Source organism: Ammospiza nelsoni, chromosome Z, assembly GCF_027579445.1.
Source record: "Ammospiza nelsoni isolate bAmmNel1 chromosome Z, bAmmNel1.pri, whole genome shotgun sequence".
NCBI classification, from domain to species: domain Eukaryota; kingdom Metazoa; phylum Chordata; class Aves; order Passeriformes; family Passerellidae; genus Ammospiza; species Ammospiza nelsoni.
This window is the reverse complement of record NC_080669.1, coordinates 84469675-84491617: the sequence shown is the minus strand read 5'-3', so window position 1 is coordinate 84491617 and position 21943 is coordinate 84469675. Positions and strand designations below refer to the sequence as shown.

General features: G+C 38.0%; 1 protein-coding gene across 1 annotated transcript in view; it reads left to right on the top strand.

Moving 5' to 3' along the window:
- RIT2 (Ras like without CAAX 2) overlaps positions 1-21943 on the top strand; it is a 177053-nt gene that overhangs the window by 60207 nt on the left and 94903 nt on the right. The window contains exon 3 of the mRNA XM_059492365.1: positions 10683-10756. Within this exon, the coding sequence (XP_059348348.1) occupies positions 10683-10756 (74 nt within the window). The remainder of the gene's footprint in view (positions 1-10682; positions 10757-21943) is intronic.

The following is a 21943-nucleotide window of genomic DNA, read 5'->3' as shown; positions in this document are numbered from 1 at the left end:
TTCTTTGTGCTGGAAGTAAAATATATTCCTGCCTTGGTCATCTTCTCTTCACTGAATAGGGTCAGTGGAGGATCAAAGTATGGTATATTACCCTTCTATTTCTTCTGGCAACCTGAGATTAATTGTGTATCTGCTAAATACAAAAAGAATATATAAATAACCAAAAAACTTTATAGAAGTGTGACTCGGTGGTTGTTCTTCTTAAGCATTGATTAGTCAGATTAAAACTGAGGGAGGAAGAAAAAAGCCTTTTCTTATAAATGTGACAATACAAAAGCATTTCTGTGGTATATTTTTATGATAATAGCAATAGTAAGAATAATTATAATAATGAAATATTTTTATTAAAATTATTTTATAGTATCTTCTCTATTCAGAGTGTAGAAAGAGTCAGTCAGGAATAGAAACCCTTATTAACTTTTTTTTTGTATGTTCTACACAAAACATACAATTCTACACAAAACAGTCAATTTTTTTCTTCATGCCAGCTTTGTACAGGGCAGAAGACCTCCAGTTCAGCAATGGGTGGTTTTGGTTTTACTCCATCAAAAAATCTTTGCTTCCCCTGTTTTGATCCACCAAGTCTCTGATTGAAAAATTTAGTAGTTTGAAGCAGAAAAAGAGATTAAATGGTTCTCCTAACGGAAGAGAATATTCTCAGAGCTGAGATCTTCAGGTCCCTTCTCAGACCTACAATTATACCCTAATATTAACCCAAAAAAGTAAACTGGGGCAATGTTTCCTCCTTAGATTCTTCTCTGCTCCCTTGTAGCAGATTCTCTCTGGCACACTTTCATTGGGGGAGCCCCTCATATGATCTGTGGAATTCAGCTCTGAACCTTTAGATCCTGACTGATTTTGGCTGCAGGAAAGATCTGCATCTGGATGGTGACATCAAAAACATGAGAGTTTATATTTTTACCCAGAACTGCTATCCACAGTGAAGTCACACACATATTGTAGTTTCTGATTAGCAGCGTAAGCATGCAAAGTGATAGAACATGATTATCTCACCCTAGCCTCTGCATCTCGTGTTAGTTAGATGAAGAATTCTTTGAAATATGAAATACAATAAAGAAAGCCTAGGTTCTTGGGGCTAAAGTGGGGTGGAATGTCATTTTTTGTGGCAGATGAGGATGTCCAATGTCCTCAGAATTACATGGCTGAAGCCGGAGTGAACACCAAACTCACTCTGTGGCCTTAGCCCCACGGTTCTGCTGTGGGCATCAGAACCCTCATTTGGTGATTGCAATTACCATTAATTGCCTGTAATTACCACTAGGGTAATGAATTTAGAAGGATCTGAAGCGAGAGTTGCGGCCTATGAATAGGGAAAACTTGCTTACCTGTGTCCTGTACATTGTGATTAGCAAAATTATCCTGCAAATGATTTCTGAAATTGAAAGAGACGCCCACGCCACGGTTTTCTAGAGGCAGATGATTTATCACGCTCAATTCAAAATTCCTCATCGCAGGACAAATGTTTCCATTAACCTTTCTTTCATGGAAGCCAGCAGCCATCTACACCTTTCTGAATCCAAGGCACCATCCGTGCTAATAACCATGCAGATGTAGCCAACTTGCTAATTACTTCCCCTGAAATGACAAGAAGTGAATTCCTAGCCCTCAGATTCTCCCACTCAGTGGCACAAGCACAGACTTGAAAGAGTGGGGAAATTGCTACCTGCTATTCTTGTTCCCCGAGATAAGGGTACTTGGACTCCTGTTAATTATCATGTTTTGATTAAACAGGAGTACTTTGTTCACTTTGTTCATGTACGCCTTTGAATGAAATGAAATTTTTCTGGAAGCAGAGGAAATAATGATATGCTTTTATTAAACTTTAGTAGCATTATCTACATTGCAAGCAGTTCCTAACAGTCAGTGCAATAGTTTGCCTGAGTTATCTTTAACCTTAAGTTGCAAAACTGCTAACTTTTGCAGAGAAATTGTAATTTGTAATAGTTTTATTCACTCAGGTGGGGGACACAACAATTAAAACAGTCTGTTTGGAGGACTACCCTGCAAGTTCTGATGAAGACCTAAGCAAGTTTTCTAGGCAACAAACTTTGTCCTACACAATGATTAACACAAAATTGGTCAGATATGTGCATATTTGCAAGTTAAAATCATAAATGGTGGCTTTGCTGATAACAGCATTTGCATCATAACTGAAAGCTGCTTCACTGGACCAAATTACTCAGATCAGCTGTGTCATCTTTTACTTAAATCCATGCTGTGTCTCAGCAGAAAGTTATCATTTAAAAGAGGTGACTAAACCCAGAAGAATTCTGTGTTTCACAATGTGTTGCTATGTAAGAATGGAATAAGTTTCTCTATCCATGTGCTTGGGGAAATGAAGGAAGAGGGGTGCAGAGAGTTGCTTTCGAGACTTTATCTTGGTTATAAAAATTGTAAAATAAATTTGACCTTGATCAGAACTTGTAACCGCTGTGACCTTCTGAAAAAGCATTTTGCTTTAATTAATAATAATTTTATTTTGGAGGGGAAAAGTCTCATCTGCAACTAGAAAATAAAATGTTGCAAACAGTAAAAAAATAATACATAGTATAGGATTATAAAAATACTGTTTCTGTAGAAGGAGATATTTGCATTGGTGTTTTTTGTGCTTAATTTTCAATCTGCTAATGGCCCTAATATTATTCTCTGGACTGGATAGTCATATGTACTATTATGCTCACATATCCTGCTGTAATTCATAAACTTTGGGCCCTGATGACAGAGATCTGACTGAGTGCAAGGTGCTGCAAGGCCAGAAAAGGCAGCAAGGGATTTGCCTTGCAGGTCACCAAGGTGCATATTTTTACCTCCTTTGTCGGGAAGTAGGTGTCTTACCTTGAATTTTCTATTGTACATTGTGCTTTGTATCCTTGTTGATTACTCCATATAGAAGAAATTCTCTGCCATGCAAAACTGTTCAGCACAGTCATTCTTGAAAGCTGAGCAGGACATTGCCTCCTTTTCCAGCCGGTTTGTTAATAAACCTCATGATCATGAGAACCCAAAGGGAGAAGGGAAACTAAGTTTAACTGTCTCAAAGTTCAGATCAGATTTCTGATCACACAAAACATTTTAGAGCACACATAACGCTGTTGTTTTTTGTATATTTTTTTTTTTTTTACTTACCATAGGCTAAGTGAGATTAAGCTGCTTTTGCTTCCAGTGCTTTTCAGCAAAGAATGAAAGGGCACCACAGTAATGAAACAGCAAGTTGACATTCAAGAAGAGGTTCTTATACACATCCATAGGTAAAACTGAAAAAGAAAGAAAAAAAAAAAATAGAAGATGGATTGTGCAATGGATAACCCATTTCCCAATTTAAAAGGCACTGAGTGCATTTCAGGTCACCAAGAAAACTGGCATGTACTTAGCCAAAAGTGAAAATCAATCAGGCTGCTTCAGCAGCTCAGTGTTATCAGTCCTGCCCTGCAGAGCACAGCTCTGAAACATTAGGCAGCCCAACAAGAGGGAGAAAGTTAATTTGGGAGCAGCTGTTTTAAGACAGATACATAATGGCATTAGGAGAGGAGCACTGTGGTGAGGTGAGAGCTGAACAGAAATGCCCATTAGGCTGAGGAAGCTTTTAGGTGAATTATTGGAAGCAGATGCAGCCAAAGCCTGAGGTAAAGGAGTCAGAGAAGAGTATGATAAAGGTGGATGCTAAAAACAACTAATAATGAATAGTGAGGCTTCATGAGAATTACTGGACCTAAATTGAATTTTTTATTCTGCTACCATGGTTCTGGAGGTTCATAAGGTTGCCAGAAGTGTTCAAGGGATGTGAACATCCCTGAAAGTATTCAAGGGCAGGTTGGGCAGGGCTTTGAGCAACTTTAGTCTGGTGGAAGGTGTCCCCTCCCATGGCAAGGGGACTTAAAGTGAGATTCTTTAGGTCCCTCCCAAATCAAACAGTTCTGTGATTGTATGGTTCTATGCACTGTGCCCCTCTAAGCATTTAGACACCACTTTTCATGGATTAGGATTAAATGAAGAGGTTTGTTTGAGGATCTGGATGTAATCTAGTTGTGCTTCTGCTTTCCATTGAAGTTATTAGTAGTTCCTATATTAGGAGGACAAAATCAACTACAAGATGTTCTGCTCTTTTGTTTTCAAACATTGATAATAGAATAATTATATTTTTTGTTTGTTTTTAATTGGTTTTATTTGTGTCTTCACTCTTTGAAATTATGAATTATCTTATAAACTGCATAATCACAGAAAAATTTTCATTGGAATGTACTCCAAATATCATTCCTTCAAATTGTACTGCCACGGGTATGAATATGGGAAGGTATAAGGGTGCCTTCCACTGGACCAGGTTTCTCCAAACCCTGTCCAACCTGCCCTTGAACACTCTCAGGGATGGGGCAGCCACATCTCCTCTGGGGAATCTGTGCCATTTAGAACTCAGGGATAATATTTATGTACCATTGAAGGAACAGAAGCCTCTAAAACAGAACACAGAAATTAGTTAAAAGCGTGTTATGACACTGAACAAAGGCTAAGTAAAGGAAATACTGTTTTTCCAATTGAAACTAGGGAGAGATGGAATCTACAGCAGTGATATGCATTTGAATTCAGCAAGGCCATTTGAAAACATTACAGAGGATTTTCTGTACATGGCCAAAGCTTTGGTTCAGTATCTTATCTGTAAATATGTTTATGGCAATTTGAATGCTAAAATGAAAACAGGGATATAGAGATTTTGGTATTTATTATCATGAAACTGAATGTACAATGAATAAATTAATGAATTCCTTTTATGATAAGCACTTAACATGAATAATGCTTTATTTTTTCTCAGATTATTTTAATTTTCTCAGGTCCTACACTATAGGTTTTTTTATGGGCTAGCAGAGAAGTAATATCTACATTAAATGCTGCATTACTTACAAACATCTCTTTAATAGAAGAAGCTGAGGTGTTCAGAACATGTGGTTACTGAAGGAAGTGTTTCTGGCTGTGGATTTAGAAAGGAAAAGGTATTTTTTTTTCTCCCTTCTGCAAACCATCATCACGATTCTTCAGCCTGGAATAATATTGTCTGTTACCATCACTTTTGTGGGCTGGTAACAGGCAACGTGTGCTGTTAACATGAAACTGATTGAAACCTGAAGGATCTGACAAAGACATGACAAAGCTGAACAAATGACAAATGGCAAATACAGCTCAATGCTGAGAAACAAAAAAATCATCATCGCTGGGAAGAAACGTGCGATTGCAGATATAAAAATTGATTGCAGAAAATAGAATTACAGAATAAACTGAGGTGGGAGGGACCTACAAGGATCAAGCTGGTTTAAGTCCCACTCTTGGTCCTGCACAGGACACCACACATAATGATGTAACAGAGCTGGAACTGGAATATTTAAATAACCTAGTTAATAGCCCAGTACTAATATCCCTATTTGGATTATATTAAAGGATACTGCTATCCATGTGAGTATTTACAAAATACAAGGCAATCAAATCTGTCAGTCCTGCTCCTCTAAGCCACCCATTGCTTATCATGTGTGCAGAGCTTATAGGAAGGCAACGTCTGTGACTTGGTGTCCTTGTCTGCAGAGTGCTGATAGCAACCCTCACCCAAATTGTAAAACACTCATAGCCCAGGAAAATAATTATTTGCTGCGGGAGGTTTTAATAGCAATGTATTTTGATGGGAAATTCCTACGACATGCGTATTCTTATCTCAAAGGGGAGGAGTTTATGTGTAGTATTTGGTACAGTGGTTTATGTCTCTGTTCATCCAGTCTTTTCATTTAAAAATTCCTTGCTGTAAATAGAAACAACACTCATGCAGGCAAAGACTCATGACCACCCTGCATTCAGGAGCATTGCTAAATTAAAATGCATTTGTGGCAGATAATCTAAGCACGCCAAGAGCTGTGTCTCCTGTCATTGCTTTGGCACACAGGGAGAACAAGAGGCAGAATTCCAGGTGTGGCTGACTGAGCTTGGATCCCTTCTGCTGGCTTGACACCTCCTCAGTCAAGTAAAATGTCTTTTGGCTCACCTATATATGTGAATCTGATAATTTTTGACTGCAATTGGTATTGTACAAGAAAGAGAAGAGAGGCTTTATTTAGAAGGCATAGAAACAGAATTAACAAATGGAAGAAAGAAGCATCTGACCTAAATTTCAGGGACTGGAACATGTCTGGAATGCAGACAAAAAGTCCAATACAACTCCCCTTTAATTTGTACACCATTCAAATCTATTTATCATGAAGCTGTTACCTGCTCAAAACTGAAAACATACATATATATGTATATATTTTTTATGAGTTCAGATTGTCCAAGATAACTGGTCATAACACTATGCATTAATTACTGTATTTCTGTCTCCAGAATTATGTCCTATAAAAAAAGAAATCCAAAAAAATGATCATGCATTAATTTCTAACACACATGCCAAAAAAACCCCCACAAAGCCAGAAAACATAAACTTAAGCAATTTTTTTTCTTTAATTTTCTAACACTGCAAAGAACAATTAAAAATGAGAAGAGAATTTAAAAAAAAAAAAACCCAAAGCACTTAGATTTTGAAAAAGGAGGAAATAATTTAAAATTAAAAAGAAATAGGTACCATTTAGAAAACAGTTGAATCTTTTTTTTTGTTCCACCTTGCAATAAAATAAACAGTCAGTTTTCATTTAAGCCATGTGATATAATCCTCTGAGAATATTTTTATATCCATTTTAATTTTTATTTTTAATCTTTGTAGGAAATAAGATTCTAAAAAAAACATTATATGTAGGAAAAAAAAAATTTCACAGTACAATTCATGTATCCATGCATTGTTCAGATTACAAGGATGTGGGAGTTTTGTTTTCTTTTCTTTTTGGTACTCTAAAAAGTGCTCATTCTTACAGTCAGTGTTTCAAATACAATTAGCAATGTCAGTAAATTCCATCCACAGATTTTTTCATGCAATGACCCACTCTTCTGCAGAATTTTACCCAAACCAAAAGCTGAGACTTTATGATTAATCTCAGAGAAAAAAAAATAATCCTGAGCTTAATCTGAACAATATAGTTATGGTCTGATTTATTGCCTGATGTCTGATCATCATTCATGCCTATTCTGTATGTTCTTTTAATGCTTCACTGAAATAGCAGCTGGATTTTGGCCTTTTATTAAATACCACTCCTTAGAGCTGTAGGGTGTCAAGCATTAATACATGTGGTTTAGCAGCCCCCAAATTAGTTTTATAGGGAAAATTACATTCATATTATAAATTAATTAGGTGAAAGAAAGTTTAGCATTCTCCGCTGTAAATACAGCAGACACCATTTGTAATGCAGATAATTTTTAAAGCAGGGATATTGGAGTGTGAATTTGTTGGTGTTCCTGATGAAGATTTTCCCACTTTGTTTCATTTACATTTAGGTGCAGTTTCAGAGGAGCATTTTCATTTCTGTCCTCTGTCCACATGTGAGCAGCTTGTTCCTGCTCTTTACATCAAGGTTTCAGAACTTCCCTTACATTTACCATAAATTGTGCCATGCTGCTTGGACCACACAGTAGTCCCTTCTGAAATCCTTTGGGAAACATATAAAAATACCAGGATTTCTGCTTAACCTCACAGCCACCAATGAACCAAAAAATATAGGTCCAAGATACAGATTTTTCCATCTCTTGACTTCTAGGAAGAGTTTTCTTTCCAGGTTAATGGCTCTGCATTATAGTTTTAAATAAAATAAAGATGTTTACCCATGTAATGGACAGAAGATAGAATTAAAGCTCTTTTTACATTACTTTCTAAGACAAAATCCCAGTTTAAAAGTATTAATTGTAGAGCAGAACTAAGTGGTATAACTCTTCTTCTTGGTCTTTATGACGTGGTATGGGAAACAGAGGTACCAATTTATGCATCTGGCTTCTGCGTGCTGCCTTGCAAGGCATAATATGCCCAGGATATCAGTGAATCCACAGGAAAATGGAAAGGCAGTGCCCCTCATAAGACTGAATGTGTTTGAGCATTAAGGAGGTCATTAAGAAGGTGAAGCTCATAAGTGGTGCTATGATTTGCTCTCTGGTGTGAGGGTGTGTTGGCTCAAGGCAATGATTTCTTTGGCAGGTGTGCACTTAAGGACTCCCTCTTAAGTGTGTGCCTGAAGAAAATTAAGGGTTAAAGCTCCCACCTATTTTCCATCTACATGCAGGTTGAAAATTCCCCTGCTTATCACATCCCAACGGAGGACATTTTTAGGCTTTTCTCTTTACTGTCTGTTCTATCTGTGCTTTTTGCACGTAGGCAGAGAGAATATTACAAAGGAAACTCATATCCCTTCCTGTTTCATCTCTACATTTCTTGGGGCAAAATAAAATCTTACATGAGAAAAGCATTTGCCTAGAAAACTGTTTAGATTCATGTACCTGGTCAAAGCATACCAAAACATGTTTCTCTACCACCAACAGAAGACATCAGCATACATCAAGAAGGAAAATGGGACAGTGATGCTAACATTCTTTTGTGAAATGTTTTAAGGTCAGCAGTTAGGGAAAGCAAAAATAAATGAAAATGACAAAATACCTTTATACAATCAGTGTTATGTCTACAAAGTAAAAATATTATAAAGATAGTCTGGATCCAGCTTTTAACAGCTGAAACTTTACTGATGACAGTGACAATATATCAGGGTACTCCTGGAGCAGCTCAGCAGGTTAGATATCTAAAAGCAGTGACTTATATTCAGAGGCAAGTTGGTCCTTTATTTATAACATGTAAACTTTTAACTTTTAACTTGTAAATCTTTTCCTAGGGAAAAAAAAAAAAGAAAGAAAGAAAGAAAGAAAAACCAAGACAGGATTTAGTTTCATTTTTACCAAGTAAAATTTAAGTAGGAATAATTTTTTCAACATTAACTGTTTTAAATCTCCTATATAAAGATTCATGTTGGTCTAAGTGAAAAGGGAAGTAGGACTGCTGGGTTTAGAGAATCCAAATGCAGAGCCAAGAATAGGAGCTAAATTTGTGGAAGTCATATGTTAATTATGTGTGCAATAATGTAAAGCAAGTGGACACCCACCTGCATGGAAGTATATTAATAATGCTTGATAGTATCAATAGAATTTATATTAAGGAAATACCATGCTTGATTTTTAAATATTTTGCCATTTTGTTTTTAATTTTTCGTAAACAAAAAAGAAAGAAGAAAAGGACAATCTACTGCAGGTAGATTACATTGTCATGTAATAACAAATTACTAAAATTGCAAATAGTCCAATGCCTTTTATATAGCCCCACTTTGCCACACAGTTTCTTGTTCAGCAATCCCTACAAAAAGATGTATTAACCAAAACATATGGTGGTTGAAGTGCTCTGGTTTTCTCAGCAAGGCAATATATCATACAATTAATTGAGCCTCTGGGCCATCTTGATATCAATGGGACTAAGTATTTGTTTAGAGAAAGTCATGTGCCTATTTGCTGAATTGAGGCATAAAATTAAGGGGGAAATACTGTGTGTGATTGTGTCATAAAAGACAGCAATCCTCCAGCTGGACAGGAGGGACCTGAGTTAAGGATATACAGACTTGTATCCAAATGCTTTCATTTTTTCCCTCTGCTGACAGAAAGCAGATTTTCCCACACTTTTATAAAACGTTGTACAATGCAACATATATATTATGGCACAAACTGGAAGGTCCCAAGTATTCCAACTACCTGCCATATTATCCCATATTATAATCTCAGTATTATTTCAGTAGAGCTGGAGGGCGTCTGTTAGGGCAGGCTCTTAGGACAGGCCCAGCCTGCTCACTTGGTTAATGACATTCCTCAGGTTCAACAAATGCACCTGTCTTGTCTTCATGCTTCAGTGCACATCCAGTGTCAGTCACAAAAGCCACTCAGGCTGCTCTGCATGATTGTGCAATTAAAGAGCACAGATAATTTCCAAGACTATTTCAAGTATAAACACGGGCCAGTACCTAAGCGCCTTTTAATCTAACGAAGAAAATACAAATGTTGAGAGGGGAATGAAATTATAATGTGAGGAAAATAGCTTGTGCAAATAGTAGTTCACCCTTTCTTTGTTCTTGTTGCTCTAAATTTAGTTGACAAAATTATGAACTAAGAAAAGAGTCCACAAATGAGTTTCTCCTCTTCTGCCTGCATCTCTGATGAGTGCAAAGACAGATTACAGAATTCATTTTTAAAAAGTTTATGCTCAGCCTTTCTAAAGATATACAGAAGTTTAAATAGTGGCTCTGAGCCAGGATCCTGTTCAGCCACCGGGAATCTATCCTAATAATTTATAATATCTTTAAAATGAAACTATTAGCTAGACAATCTCTTTGAACGTGTCATTGTGGTAGATAAAAAATCATTCTGTTACACAGCACCAGCACAACAGCTCTGAATCTTTGTGGCCTAAGTGACATCTGGGGAGTGCGCTTAAAGAAAGGGAAATGTTTCCCTTTTAAAGAAAGGAAAATTTAATTTTTGTATTTTGAGGCAGTGTGATGGAAGAGACCCTCTTTTGCTAATACTTTGTAGTGACAAAAGGATTTCAAAAAGGAAGTTTTGAAACAAAATAATGTTAGGTCGGATTGGAGAACTTATGAAAAGCCTACTACAAACTAGCAAAGCTGCTTCATTTTCCATTCTCTGAGCAAATCACATGCTTAAGCAAACTGCACTGTGTTTTTCAGAGGATGCCTATAAAACTCAAGTCCGAATTGATGATGAACCAGCCTATTTGGACATTCTAGACACTGCTGGACAGGTGAGTAATTTTCCAATGAGAGTCACTCAATCAGAGATAAACTCAAAGATTTTAACCTCAGAGATGTGGATCACAGTGCTTAAAGTTCCCTAGTCAAGCATAAGGGAAGCAGTGGCAGAATTATACAGAGGAATTAACAAAGGGGAAGATTAAAGTGCTGCAGCATAGAACAGTATAACTTCCACATCTCATCAGAGGAGACAGACAGGCTGAAATGAACAATAGATAAAAAGATGTTTGTTTCTTTTCCTCTTGTATGAAGGAACATCTATCACAATAATGAAATTATTAAATACTGTGTTGTTTGTCTTACATTTTTCTCATTCCTCCCCTTCTATGTGTATTTCAGGAATTTTCTGGTCTACTTGTAGACTAAGTATTTTGTTACATTTTGTCTTCTCCCCCCATTATATCTAAATATCTTATTTAGATATTAGATATAATATCTTAAATATTATCTCTAATATAACACTTAAATAAACAAGGAAGTATTTGGGAAGAAAAAACCTGATAACCTTGTTCTCAACTTCCGGGAGGTCTGAATGCACCTAAGCTAGGCACTCCAAATGGTGGGGAATGCAGTCTGCTTCCAGAAATTCAAAGAAAGTTCAGCTATTGTCAGTCATTTCCACATATATACAATTTTTTAATGATTTAAAAAATTTTTGATCTTATGAAAAGGTTAGAACTATACTTCATCCTTAATTTATGGGAGGAGGATATGATTACCAAGGTTATGAATTTTGTCAGAATAAACAGTTGTAAGGTAAGAAAAGAAATCAGAATAACTCAGTCAATGAAAGGTGGTGAAAACAATAGTACAAAAAAGCTGTTTTGTCTCTAAGTTATATCTCTATTAGGAAGCAAAAATTCCACAGTATTCGATGTCCATGGTATATAGTGACCAAGTAATGAAATATGGTGCAGATATTTCATAGAATGACAGAATTTTAAAAGTTGGAAATATCTTTAAGATCGAGTCCAACCATTAACCCAGCACTTCCAAGGCCAGCACTGAACCACGTCTCCAGGTGCCACAGACATGTGCTCTTCAAATCCCTCAAGGAATGTTGACGCCACCACTGCCCAAACTTCCTGGGCCAGGGCTTAATAATCCTTTCAGGAAAGAATTTTTTCCTCATTTCCAATCTAAACGTCCCCTTTTTCCTCATCCTTTCCTCTTTGCAGCAAGCAGAGGCGTGTGCAGAAGCACCACACTCAGCAGATTTATCATCCCAGGCCATTTTACAGCCTGGGCATAGCCATTGTACTTCTGCTAAAATGTTGAAATGAATCAACCAGGTTGATTTGATATGAGCAAATCTCTGTTTTAAATTCCCCTGATTGTCATCACTGAAACACATTCCCAGGATAACTAGGAAGTTCTTCCCACTTTCCCTCCCACGATTTTTCAGGAGCTGTCCGTTCTAAGTGTCCTGGATTTAGCTGCTTGTCTCTGTAGATGTCCTTGGATTTGCTGCCTCTCTATCTTCACTACACAGCTCCAGAATAAATCAAGACCTAATCCAACTCCCATTGAAGTCAGCAGCTGAAATAGGCTCTTTCTTCACAGAGCTCTTAATGATGCTCTCACTGAAGCTCAGTGAGAGCAAATTCTGCTCTGACTTTGGTGACTCAGGGTAAAGATTCAAAGCACCCATTTGTGCTGCCGATGTGTACCTTGGTGGTGCCTAGTTGTTTTTATTTCCCTCGGTTTTATGTCAGATTGGAGATGGTGTTACAGCTTCTAAATCAGGAAGTGGAAAATGGAAAACTCATTTGTCTGGGTGTCCTCACAGTCATAAATACTTCATCATCAACTTTGAATAATGACTTTAATCACTTCAGGAGATCAAGGAGCCAAAATTGTGATTCATCCTTATTTAGGAAGTACAAAAAATCAATAGTGAAACCAACTGAATTTAATGTATTTTGTTGTTGCGCTGGAGGACATGTTTCAACAAATATGTTTCTCCTTTCCCTTCTGTACCTATGAACTAATTAAGAATTTCAACACTGACCAAATGAGCTACTAATAATTAACACAGTTTTTAATAGTCAAATCTAGACTTAAAAACCCACGTGTGATTTCATACCTGCATTGCAAAAAAAATCTTCTATACTTTAACTGGTAGATCCAGTTTGATGCCTGCAAACCATAAAGTGTGCTTCAAAAATACATTTATTCTCAATTTTCTGAAGTTAAAAGAAATAAACAACCCAACATTCAAACAATGGGAAAACAAGAAACATTGATTAACTTGCCCATCTAGTTACTGATTTTTCTCATGTGCATGTACATAAACACTGTATCATAGACCAATTGCTCATCTCAGAAAATAAACTGATGTTCACTGGACTCTGGATACATATTTTATACACCATCATTTGTCCTTTGGTGCTCTTCCAACGCTGTTTTTCCACTGAAAGCACAACAAGAGGCATTTTCTTAAAGAATGTAAGGGCTGGTGCAAGTAGTTATGTGACACTGAACTCACTACACCTTCTTTTCACCACCCTCTACACCTGCCAGCTGGGCAGCCTGCGTTTGCTCACCCCATTTAGCTTCAGACAGAACATGTTTGCCTTAGAGAGTTTCAGATCAGAAGAAGGCATTGATGGAGGTCCTGGTAGCTGGATTGTCATAAACAGACCTAACATGAGCTAATCCTACCAAAAAAAGCTTGAAAATATGGTATACTGCAAGGAAATGAAGAAAAAAAAAAGATGCTGGTATTCTTTTTCAGTGGCTCATCTGAATCTAGAAGAAGCTGCCAGTAAATCCTTTGGTTATTTATGAATGATGCCTTTGGGTCTTTAACTAGAAGTATTATTCTCATCCCAAAATTTTTCATTTTGCACCTACACTTCAATTAAAACAAAAATAACACAAAAAAAAAAAAAAAAAGAGAAGCAAATAAAGCCAAACACATTAAATGTGAGATTGAGGTCATATTTATAAAACTGAGGAAGTTTATTTTTTTAGCTTTTAACTACCAAGGCTAGCTACAATATGGCATGTGGAGTATATAGGACAAACTTCATGGAAATCTGAAAATGCAAATTAGTATCCATAAAGATAGCTTGAACTTCCTTGTTCATCCATATGGGACATTTTTTGAGTGACTTTCCCTTGAAATTCACCCATGTCCACTGAGTTTGGAACTGGCATTGCTGGAGGTGATTCTGGGATTTCCCTTTTCTTAACCAACGTGCCATAAAAATCATGTGCTTTTACATGCATTTAATCCAAATTGACGCAAACCCTTTGGTTTCCAGCAAACTCGCAGGTGCAAACAAAAGGACATTCAGCCCTCAGGCACTCTATTCTGCATTCAACTCCCCTCACAATTATTCTCAGAGAGTGACAACCCCCAACTGCTCAAACCACACACAAAAAGCCTCCACACGGAGTTATAGAAACCTTCTGTTCGCTCATTTGCGCTTTCTCACCTTCTCTTCTAGCTTAAAAATATGTTGCTACTTCTGGAGCCCAGAAGTATGCTCCTCATGGAGCACACACAGCAGTTATCTCTCCTGCTGTATTTATAGACTGTTGACTGACACAGGAGCTTTTATTCCTGCCACAGCTTTCCCCTGTATGACACATTACCCAATCTCTCCGTGCAGACCTCACGCCGAACGCTAAAAGAGCAGCAGAGTTTCCTTCACGGGAAAACAATCTGATCTGACATGTAAAAGAGGCAGAAATTGTTTTCAGATACAAAGCAGGCAAGTATGTGGAAAAATGGGTTTCTGTACCTGTCAGTGAGACAATACATTCCGAGATTATTGCACCAATTTTTGTTTGCTAAAATGTGAGCTTTTTATGATAAACTTAGTGCACCAGTATATTTCCCAGGTGTGAGTCAGAGACTTGAAAAATGGGCCCTAAAATGTGATGGCATGCCATTTCAGGGAGATTTTCCTTTGTCTGGAGTTGTGTGCACATGAATTCATTTCCAGGCAGACACTTTTCAACTTGACAACAGCAGTGCGCTCTGTACCGAAATCCATCTCTCAAATTGCCAGCAAATCACAGGACATGTTTATCCTGCCAACCTGCAGGACTGTGATTCTTGCCCCCTGCTTCAAGCTTTGAAGAGGAACCATATTAGTCCCTAGAGCCCTTCAGATAAACACGCTTTCTCAGACTAAACACTATAGCCTGATGATTCACTCAGGCTGTTATCTGAGACCCCTCTGCTTATTATCTAAACATGCTGCTCTAATCCTGAATCAATGGAAGTGAAATCTCAAAGTACACTAGTGCAGCTTATCTCAAGGAAATGTAAAATGCCTTTTTGGCAGTAATTATGTCTTAATGGGCCTCTACAGCATGTTCTTATAAGGGGAAAATAATTTTATGGCACTTTCTGCTAGGTACTCTAGTGCATAAATGAAATCCATTTTATTTTTAAAGCACAGGGATATTGAAGCAAGTAGCAACTATTAACACAGTGTATTAAGTGAGAAGAACATTAGTTTTATTTCCTTTGTATGTTGTTCCACAGGCTGTTGAAAACATACTTAGAAAGTATAAAATCATAACACAGAAATTTTCCTGGGGTCTTGAGACAAGTTGTTCTGTACTTTCTGGGAAGAGCTAAAATGTCTCCCTTGACCTAGTAGTTTTATTTGCCAATGGACAGATTGTGGAGAAACACTTATTTGGCACAGATACAGAGTGGAAAAAACAGTTGCAGTAAATCACAGATGAAATTGTGGACCTGACACCAGTTTCCTTCAGATCACTGGCAAAATATTCCTTGACTTCAGTAGGAAAAGATCTAGGCATATGCTGATAAAAATGAGTATATAACCAAAGGAAGAGCAGGGAACTGGCAGCCAAGATTCCCAACTTCCTTTTTCATCCCTGTCCATGAGTGAATCATGATGCAATAAAGGGTGGATCAGTTTGTATTTCTAGGCCTGCATTTATCTTCCTGTCAAACAGGTGCAATAAAATGTTGCAGGGAACAAGCACTTAGGGCAAGCATCAGCATTTATTGAGTCTGACAACCCCGATTGCCTGCCCATTGCTACCATTCCTCTTCAGCAAAGTCAGTGTTAGTGGTTCCATACTGCAGGTGGTGGAAAACTTTCCAGTGTTTTCTCTTCTTGTTCAACAATTTTTTTTTTTTTCACTTGAAATGCTTTCCCTCTCACTGTTCTTCATCTTTCTCTAACTTGCAACTTTAAAAACCAGATAAATACAGAGTGATGCTGCTGAAAGATTTTTTCTCTTTTTAATAAAATAAGGACATAGAAGAAAATATATTATTACAATTTTCGAAAAAATAATTGGAAAATCTATTGTTCTTCTCTCCAAACCTTTTTTGTAGCATTTTCTTGTGGGTTTCTGGTTTTATTGTTGTTGGGGTGGTTTCTTTTTTTTTATTATTTTATTGAATTTGGCATTTTTGGTTGGTTGGTTGGTTTTGTTCAAGTGTACATTGTATGGAAAACACCTATATAAACACATTCCATATGAGAAAACTTCATCCAGGTCTTCCACAAGATTATGATAATGTAATTTTTTTCTTTTCTCCCATCAGTGGAAAATATTCTGCACTTTTTCTTTACACTAGTGAATGATACTGAAGTACTTTGAAGTTCCAGTAGACACTGCACCTATTCTAAGTGTGTCCTGATTTCTTTATATATATGTGTGACTGTCCTAGATAATCTCACTAGGAATTCTAGTTTACAGAGGTTTTCTATCAAAATCTGCTTGTTACCAAGCAGCTCTACACAAACCAGGGACGCCAGCGAGCAGAAAACTGAATTCTACCTCTATCACTTTTCACAAAGCTCACATCATAATGATATTTCCAGGACTAAAAAAATTGGCTTCAATGCTGAGAAAACAAGCACATATTACAGCACCACATGGTGCCCATTTCCCCTGAACAAATGACCAAGAAATGGTTCTTTTTGCAGAGCAGGGCTTTAATGCTTCATAGGAGAAGTAGGTTGTCCCCAAAAAATGAGATTTTCAAAATTAAGTGTCTTTTATGTAATTCTGAAGCTTTAAATGGCAGTGTCTCCAGACAAAGAAAATAAAAGGAAAAAATTATATAGTGCTATCAGAATCATCCAAGCATTTCACTTGCTAAACCACATAAGAAGAAAAAAGCTGGAAAAAGTTTTCTAAAAATGTAATTTTTATTGCCTGCTAGCAGGAAGGGAAATGGGAAAACCTAAAGCCAAGTAATATCTTTTAAGTTGGAGTTTCAAGAGTTTTGTTCCCAGACCTGGAGGTGAAATTCCCTCCCACCGAGCAAACAATAACTCCTAATAAACAAAGAAACAAAAACCAGAAAAGTAAACTTCAGCAAGTTTTGACCTCCATTGCATGTTACCTTTATAATTTGAGAAATGTTATTCCATAAATCCAGATTCTTCAAAGTGGGGATGAGAAGCAAAGTAGAAACTCAATAAAATAATTAGTGAAAATAGGAAATATTTTCTTGTTTTTATTTTCCTAGCAAGCTATATTTTTGGATATATATATTTCTCACTTCCATAGATGAAAGCTTGCACAGCTTGCATAGATTTTTGTGCCTGTTTTTTAATTTGTGCCTGTTGGATGAGGAGAATAAATTTTGTTCATGAGTGTTCCATGTTATTATCAGAGCCGTGGGATGATGTGAGACAAACCATGCCAGGGAAGAATCTTATCTTTTAATAAGAGAAAAACTCAAAAGCTTAGCAGTGGAGCAGTGGTTGCAGTGATTATGTCAGAAATCAGGGTGGTACCTGACTTACACCTTGGGCAAAGCTAAAAGAGATAGACTCCTCCAACTTTTGGACGTGCAGATGAGCTTTGGCCCTTTGGAGGAAAGTATTGGCATATCTCAGAAGCTACTCAGTGTCTCTCAGGATCATAAAATCATGGAAGGCTTTCAATTAGAAGTGACTGTAAAAGCCCTGCTGTGGACAGGGACACCTTCCATTATCCCAGGTTGCTCCAAGCCCCGTCCAACCTGGCCTTAGACACTTCCATGGATGGGGCAGTCACAGCTTCTCTGGGCAACCTGTGTGTCCTGAGTTGACTATATGATGCTTTTATCCCCAATCATCTCATTCTGTTTATGTTGAATAGTAAGTTTTGTACCTTTAAGAGTGTTCCAGAGAGTGAAGGGGGGGAGAGAAGAAGCGCGCAGTTTGTTTTCGGACACTGCACTCACTCCTCCACATTCCTGCTCCTGACTGTGTTGTCTGCGGATGGCTAGACAGGGACAGAGCTCTTCTGTTGTTTTTTAGTTAGTGTTAGCTAGCTGAGGCAAAGTTCCCTGGACTGTTTTTCTCCCTTTTCTTTGGACCTCTTGAAACTGCTCTGGCCTGAGCACCCAGGAGAGCCCCGGCAGCTGCAGCTGTGGCCCACCGGGCCGGGCCGGGCCTGCGACAATTCCAGCACTGAGGGACTGATCAGAGACTGAGTGAGCTGAGCTACAACCCGAGGACGGGTTTTTCTCAGTTTGTCGTCTCTTTTAGAGTGGCAAGGGGTCTCATTGTTTGATATTGTTTTGGTTTTATTGTTTAATAAACATTTTTTTTCCACCTTTCTCCAAGGAGGTATTTTTTCCGTCCCAGACCCAGTTGTGGGGAGGGGCCGATTGGATCTGCTTTTCCCAGCGGAGCTCCTTTGGGGGATTCTTCCCCAAATTTGCTCCAAACCTGGACACTGTGACAAAGCCTTACCCCCCTCACAGGGATGAATTTCTTCCCAATATCCCATCCAACCCTGCCTTCCATCAATTTAAAGCCATTCCTCCTCCTCCTGTCACTCCATGCCCTGTTCCCAAGTCCCTCTCCAGTGCTTTTGTAGCCAGTCCTGGAAAGTGCTCCAAGGTCTACCTGAATCCTCCACTTTCTCTGTTGGATCTGCTGGTCCAACCAAGATACCCCATGACTTATTTTTTTAGAGCTCTGGTTTTGTCCTTATGTGTTTTGGTTTGGGGTTTTTTGTTTTTGTTTTTGTTTTTTGTTTGTTTGGTTTTTGTTTGTTTGGTTTTTTTGTTGTTGTTGTTGTTGTTGTTTGGGTTTTTTTTTGTTTTTTTCCTAATGCAATAAAAATTATTCAGAAATGTTTTTGCACATGGATATGAAAACACGTGTTGGGAAGTCACAGGGACATGGCAACTCAGTCCTTTCATATCACAAGTTCAATTTGTAAGCAATACAAACTCCATGCAGGATTGTATCACAGGTATTTTGCATTCACTTTGGTGGTGATTTATGTAGTCCCCAGGGAACACACCCCTCAGATAAACACTGAGCTAAATTTCAGTTGCAGAAATGAGTACACTATTGATTAAATGTTGCAAAAATCTAAAATAGCCACTCTGCAGATTGCTTGCTTTTTTCCTTTCCCCCCCTTTTCAGGTTCTCAGATTAAATTATATCTCTGCTGATGAGCAGGGCACAGGGGAGGGAAGAGAAAAAACCTGTATGGTGGAATTTTTAAGGTCAGCACACTTGTTAGGGAAGTCATCGTGGGAGAGCATATATGCAAGCCAGGATATAATTTGCAGTCATTTATCAGAGCAATGAGGTGTCTGACTCCACAAGCCTCCTGGTTTTCTCCTGCAAGGCTGCACAAGGCCTCTCTGGGGATGGTGGCAAGCCTGTGATGACCAAAGAAGTTGACAAGAGCATGTCTGAATCCCTGCAAAGCCCTTGCTTGCAGCTGCAGGCATTGCCTCTTCACTAGTGGGTTGTTGTCTTTTTTTTTTCTTTTAATCTCTGCTGTTCACTAAAATGTAATTACCAAGGTATTAATTTTTTCCCTTTAACCAGTTATGATGCATTTGTGATAAAAGGTGAAAACTGGCTCTTTTTTGCATATCAATGAGAATGGGGGAGAAAGTATTATGTGGTGCATGATAAACCAAATGCATATGGGGGTTTTAGAGGTAGTTAACAATGAAGATTGCTTCAGTGCCTGCATTTAGAAGAAAATTGCTAAGGTGTTTATCCCTCAGAGAGAGACCATTAGCATGAATATGAAAGAAAAAGGCAGTTCTCTGAGTTAGGGAGTGTAGCACTGAGGAATTTTTACTGGCGTTGTGGAGAATTGATACGGTGATTTCATCCATATTTAGGGGTGAATCAAAAGTAGATATCATCTCCCAGGTAGGTGATGGACGGCATCGTTTCATTATTGCACATGACAAACCATCTTGGGAAGAGCAGGATTAATAAAGTTAACAAAAGCACAGTTGCAGAAAACTGGCAAATATATTATCATGTGGAAGCAGGAGGGCAATTAGAGTGGGAACATTGGGAATCTTAGTGAAAAGAAGCTGTATCTGGATGGAGAGTCTGAGTGCCTGTGCAGGTTATTTACTATTTCCTCAGTAAGAAAGAATGGTCACTCAGTGATGTTATATATTGTAGTCCTGAGTTATTTTGTTGGAAGTTGCTCAAATCTGTCTTTTTCTCTGCCTTATTTATTTCCCTTTACGTAATTTTTTTCCCATCAGGCTGGTGTGGCTCAATCTTTTTGCATAAATCATGCTGCAGGTGAGGTGAATACAGAATAGTGAGTGCATATAAAGTGCTCTGTAGTTAGGGAAGGGGCAGTGAAATTGTCACCCATCAGTGCTCAGGATGCAAAGGAATACTGACACCTGTTTTTCACAAGGCTTAGTCCTGCATAGTCTGTGACTGAGAGCAGTGCCAGATAGCACGGGAAGCAGCATCACAGCTGAAAAGAGAAGGGGAACCTGAATCTATAAGCCCACTTGCGGGAAACAACATGGTTTCACTGATGGAGAAAATAGATCGTGTCTAACAATGATTTAAAGTCAATAAAAAAATAACGTCACAAATCCATTATTTTCAGACAGGGTGAAAGCTTAACATACCAGTTCAGAGCTCAGACTCATTTGGATAAAGATGAGAGCAATATCATCATGAATTACCCTGATTGAGTAATCCATATTAAGAAACTGCTATCTTTATTTTTAATTAATTTCTCTTTACATTCAGAACATTAGTTGTGCATAAAGTCTCTTCTGTATTCAGAGATAACCGATGTATTAACCAGTGGGAAGGAATCCATCTCTTTCATGAGAATACATTAGTTTTTAGAAAGAATCCTGAACTGAGGTATAATGCAGCATCATCTCCTTTCTGGGACTGAAGATCCATTTCTGTAGCAAGCAGGTTTCTGCTGAAGAACACAAGTATAGGGGAAATCAGGAGGGGAAAATAATTTTAGAAAGTTTTCAGCCAAATTTTGTGAAAACCATGAATGCAAATCTATGCTTGAATTTCTTAATCAGTGCATGCCTAATTGTGTTTCTTAAGTTGCTGATCATCCATTCAGTTGACTCTCTAAGCTTGGACAATCTTCTTGCCCATAGACAAGGTCTTGAGGTGCTGTCAATCACTCTGCCCAGGTGAGTAAACCTGGAAAACCCCTAAGAATCAGCAGCTAAAAGTAATGCTGCTGTTTGTCACAGAAATGGATATCATACCTGTGTCTTCCAGAAAGACCACCTGTCTTGAATACTCTTCTTCTTCTGTTTTCCTTTCCAGGTAAATAAATCATCTTAAACAGGGAGTTGCCAGTTGTCTTCTTAGGTACAGATTAATTTCAGTGCCTGTCTGAGCTTTATCCTCGTACATTCCCAGAGTTAAGAAAAGGCTACTGATTTTGTACAATGGGGAGTTTTTAATGTTGCTCTGGAAGGCAGTCAGATAAGGCTCAGAAAGTCATTAGTCTTGAAGAGTTTGGACTGAATCTTTTTATCTTCATACTTCTCCCACCATCAGTGATATGCATTTCATCCCCAGTACAAATTCACAGAAGAAAAGGAATATTGCTGTTTTACAACAGAAGCAAGAATTCTTTCCTGTAATTACAAGGCATGAGACACTGACTGATCATTGATCAAGGGACTGATTATTATAATAATCCACTGCAAGCTCATGGGCTAATTCTCATTTATACTAATCCCACTTTGAACTGCTCCTGAATCATTACTAGAATGGGCCAAAGGAGTTGTGAGAGAGGGGTTTGATGCTCAACCAGAGCAGTGTAGAGACTTGAAGAGGAAAAGAATCCATCTCTGCTCTCCGGCATTTAAGCCAGAGCCCCTGCATTTTCTTTGGTCTGTCTCTGAGCTGTTACTCAGCTCCCTTCCTTCCTTCCTCCCAGTGATGTGGCAGATG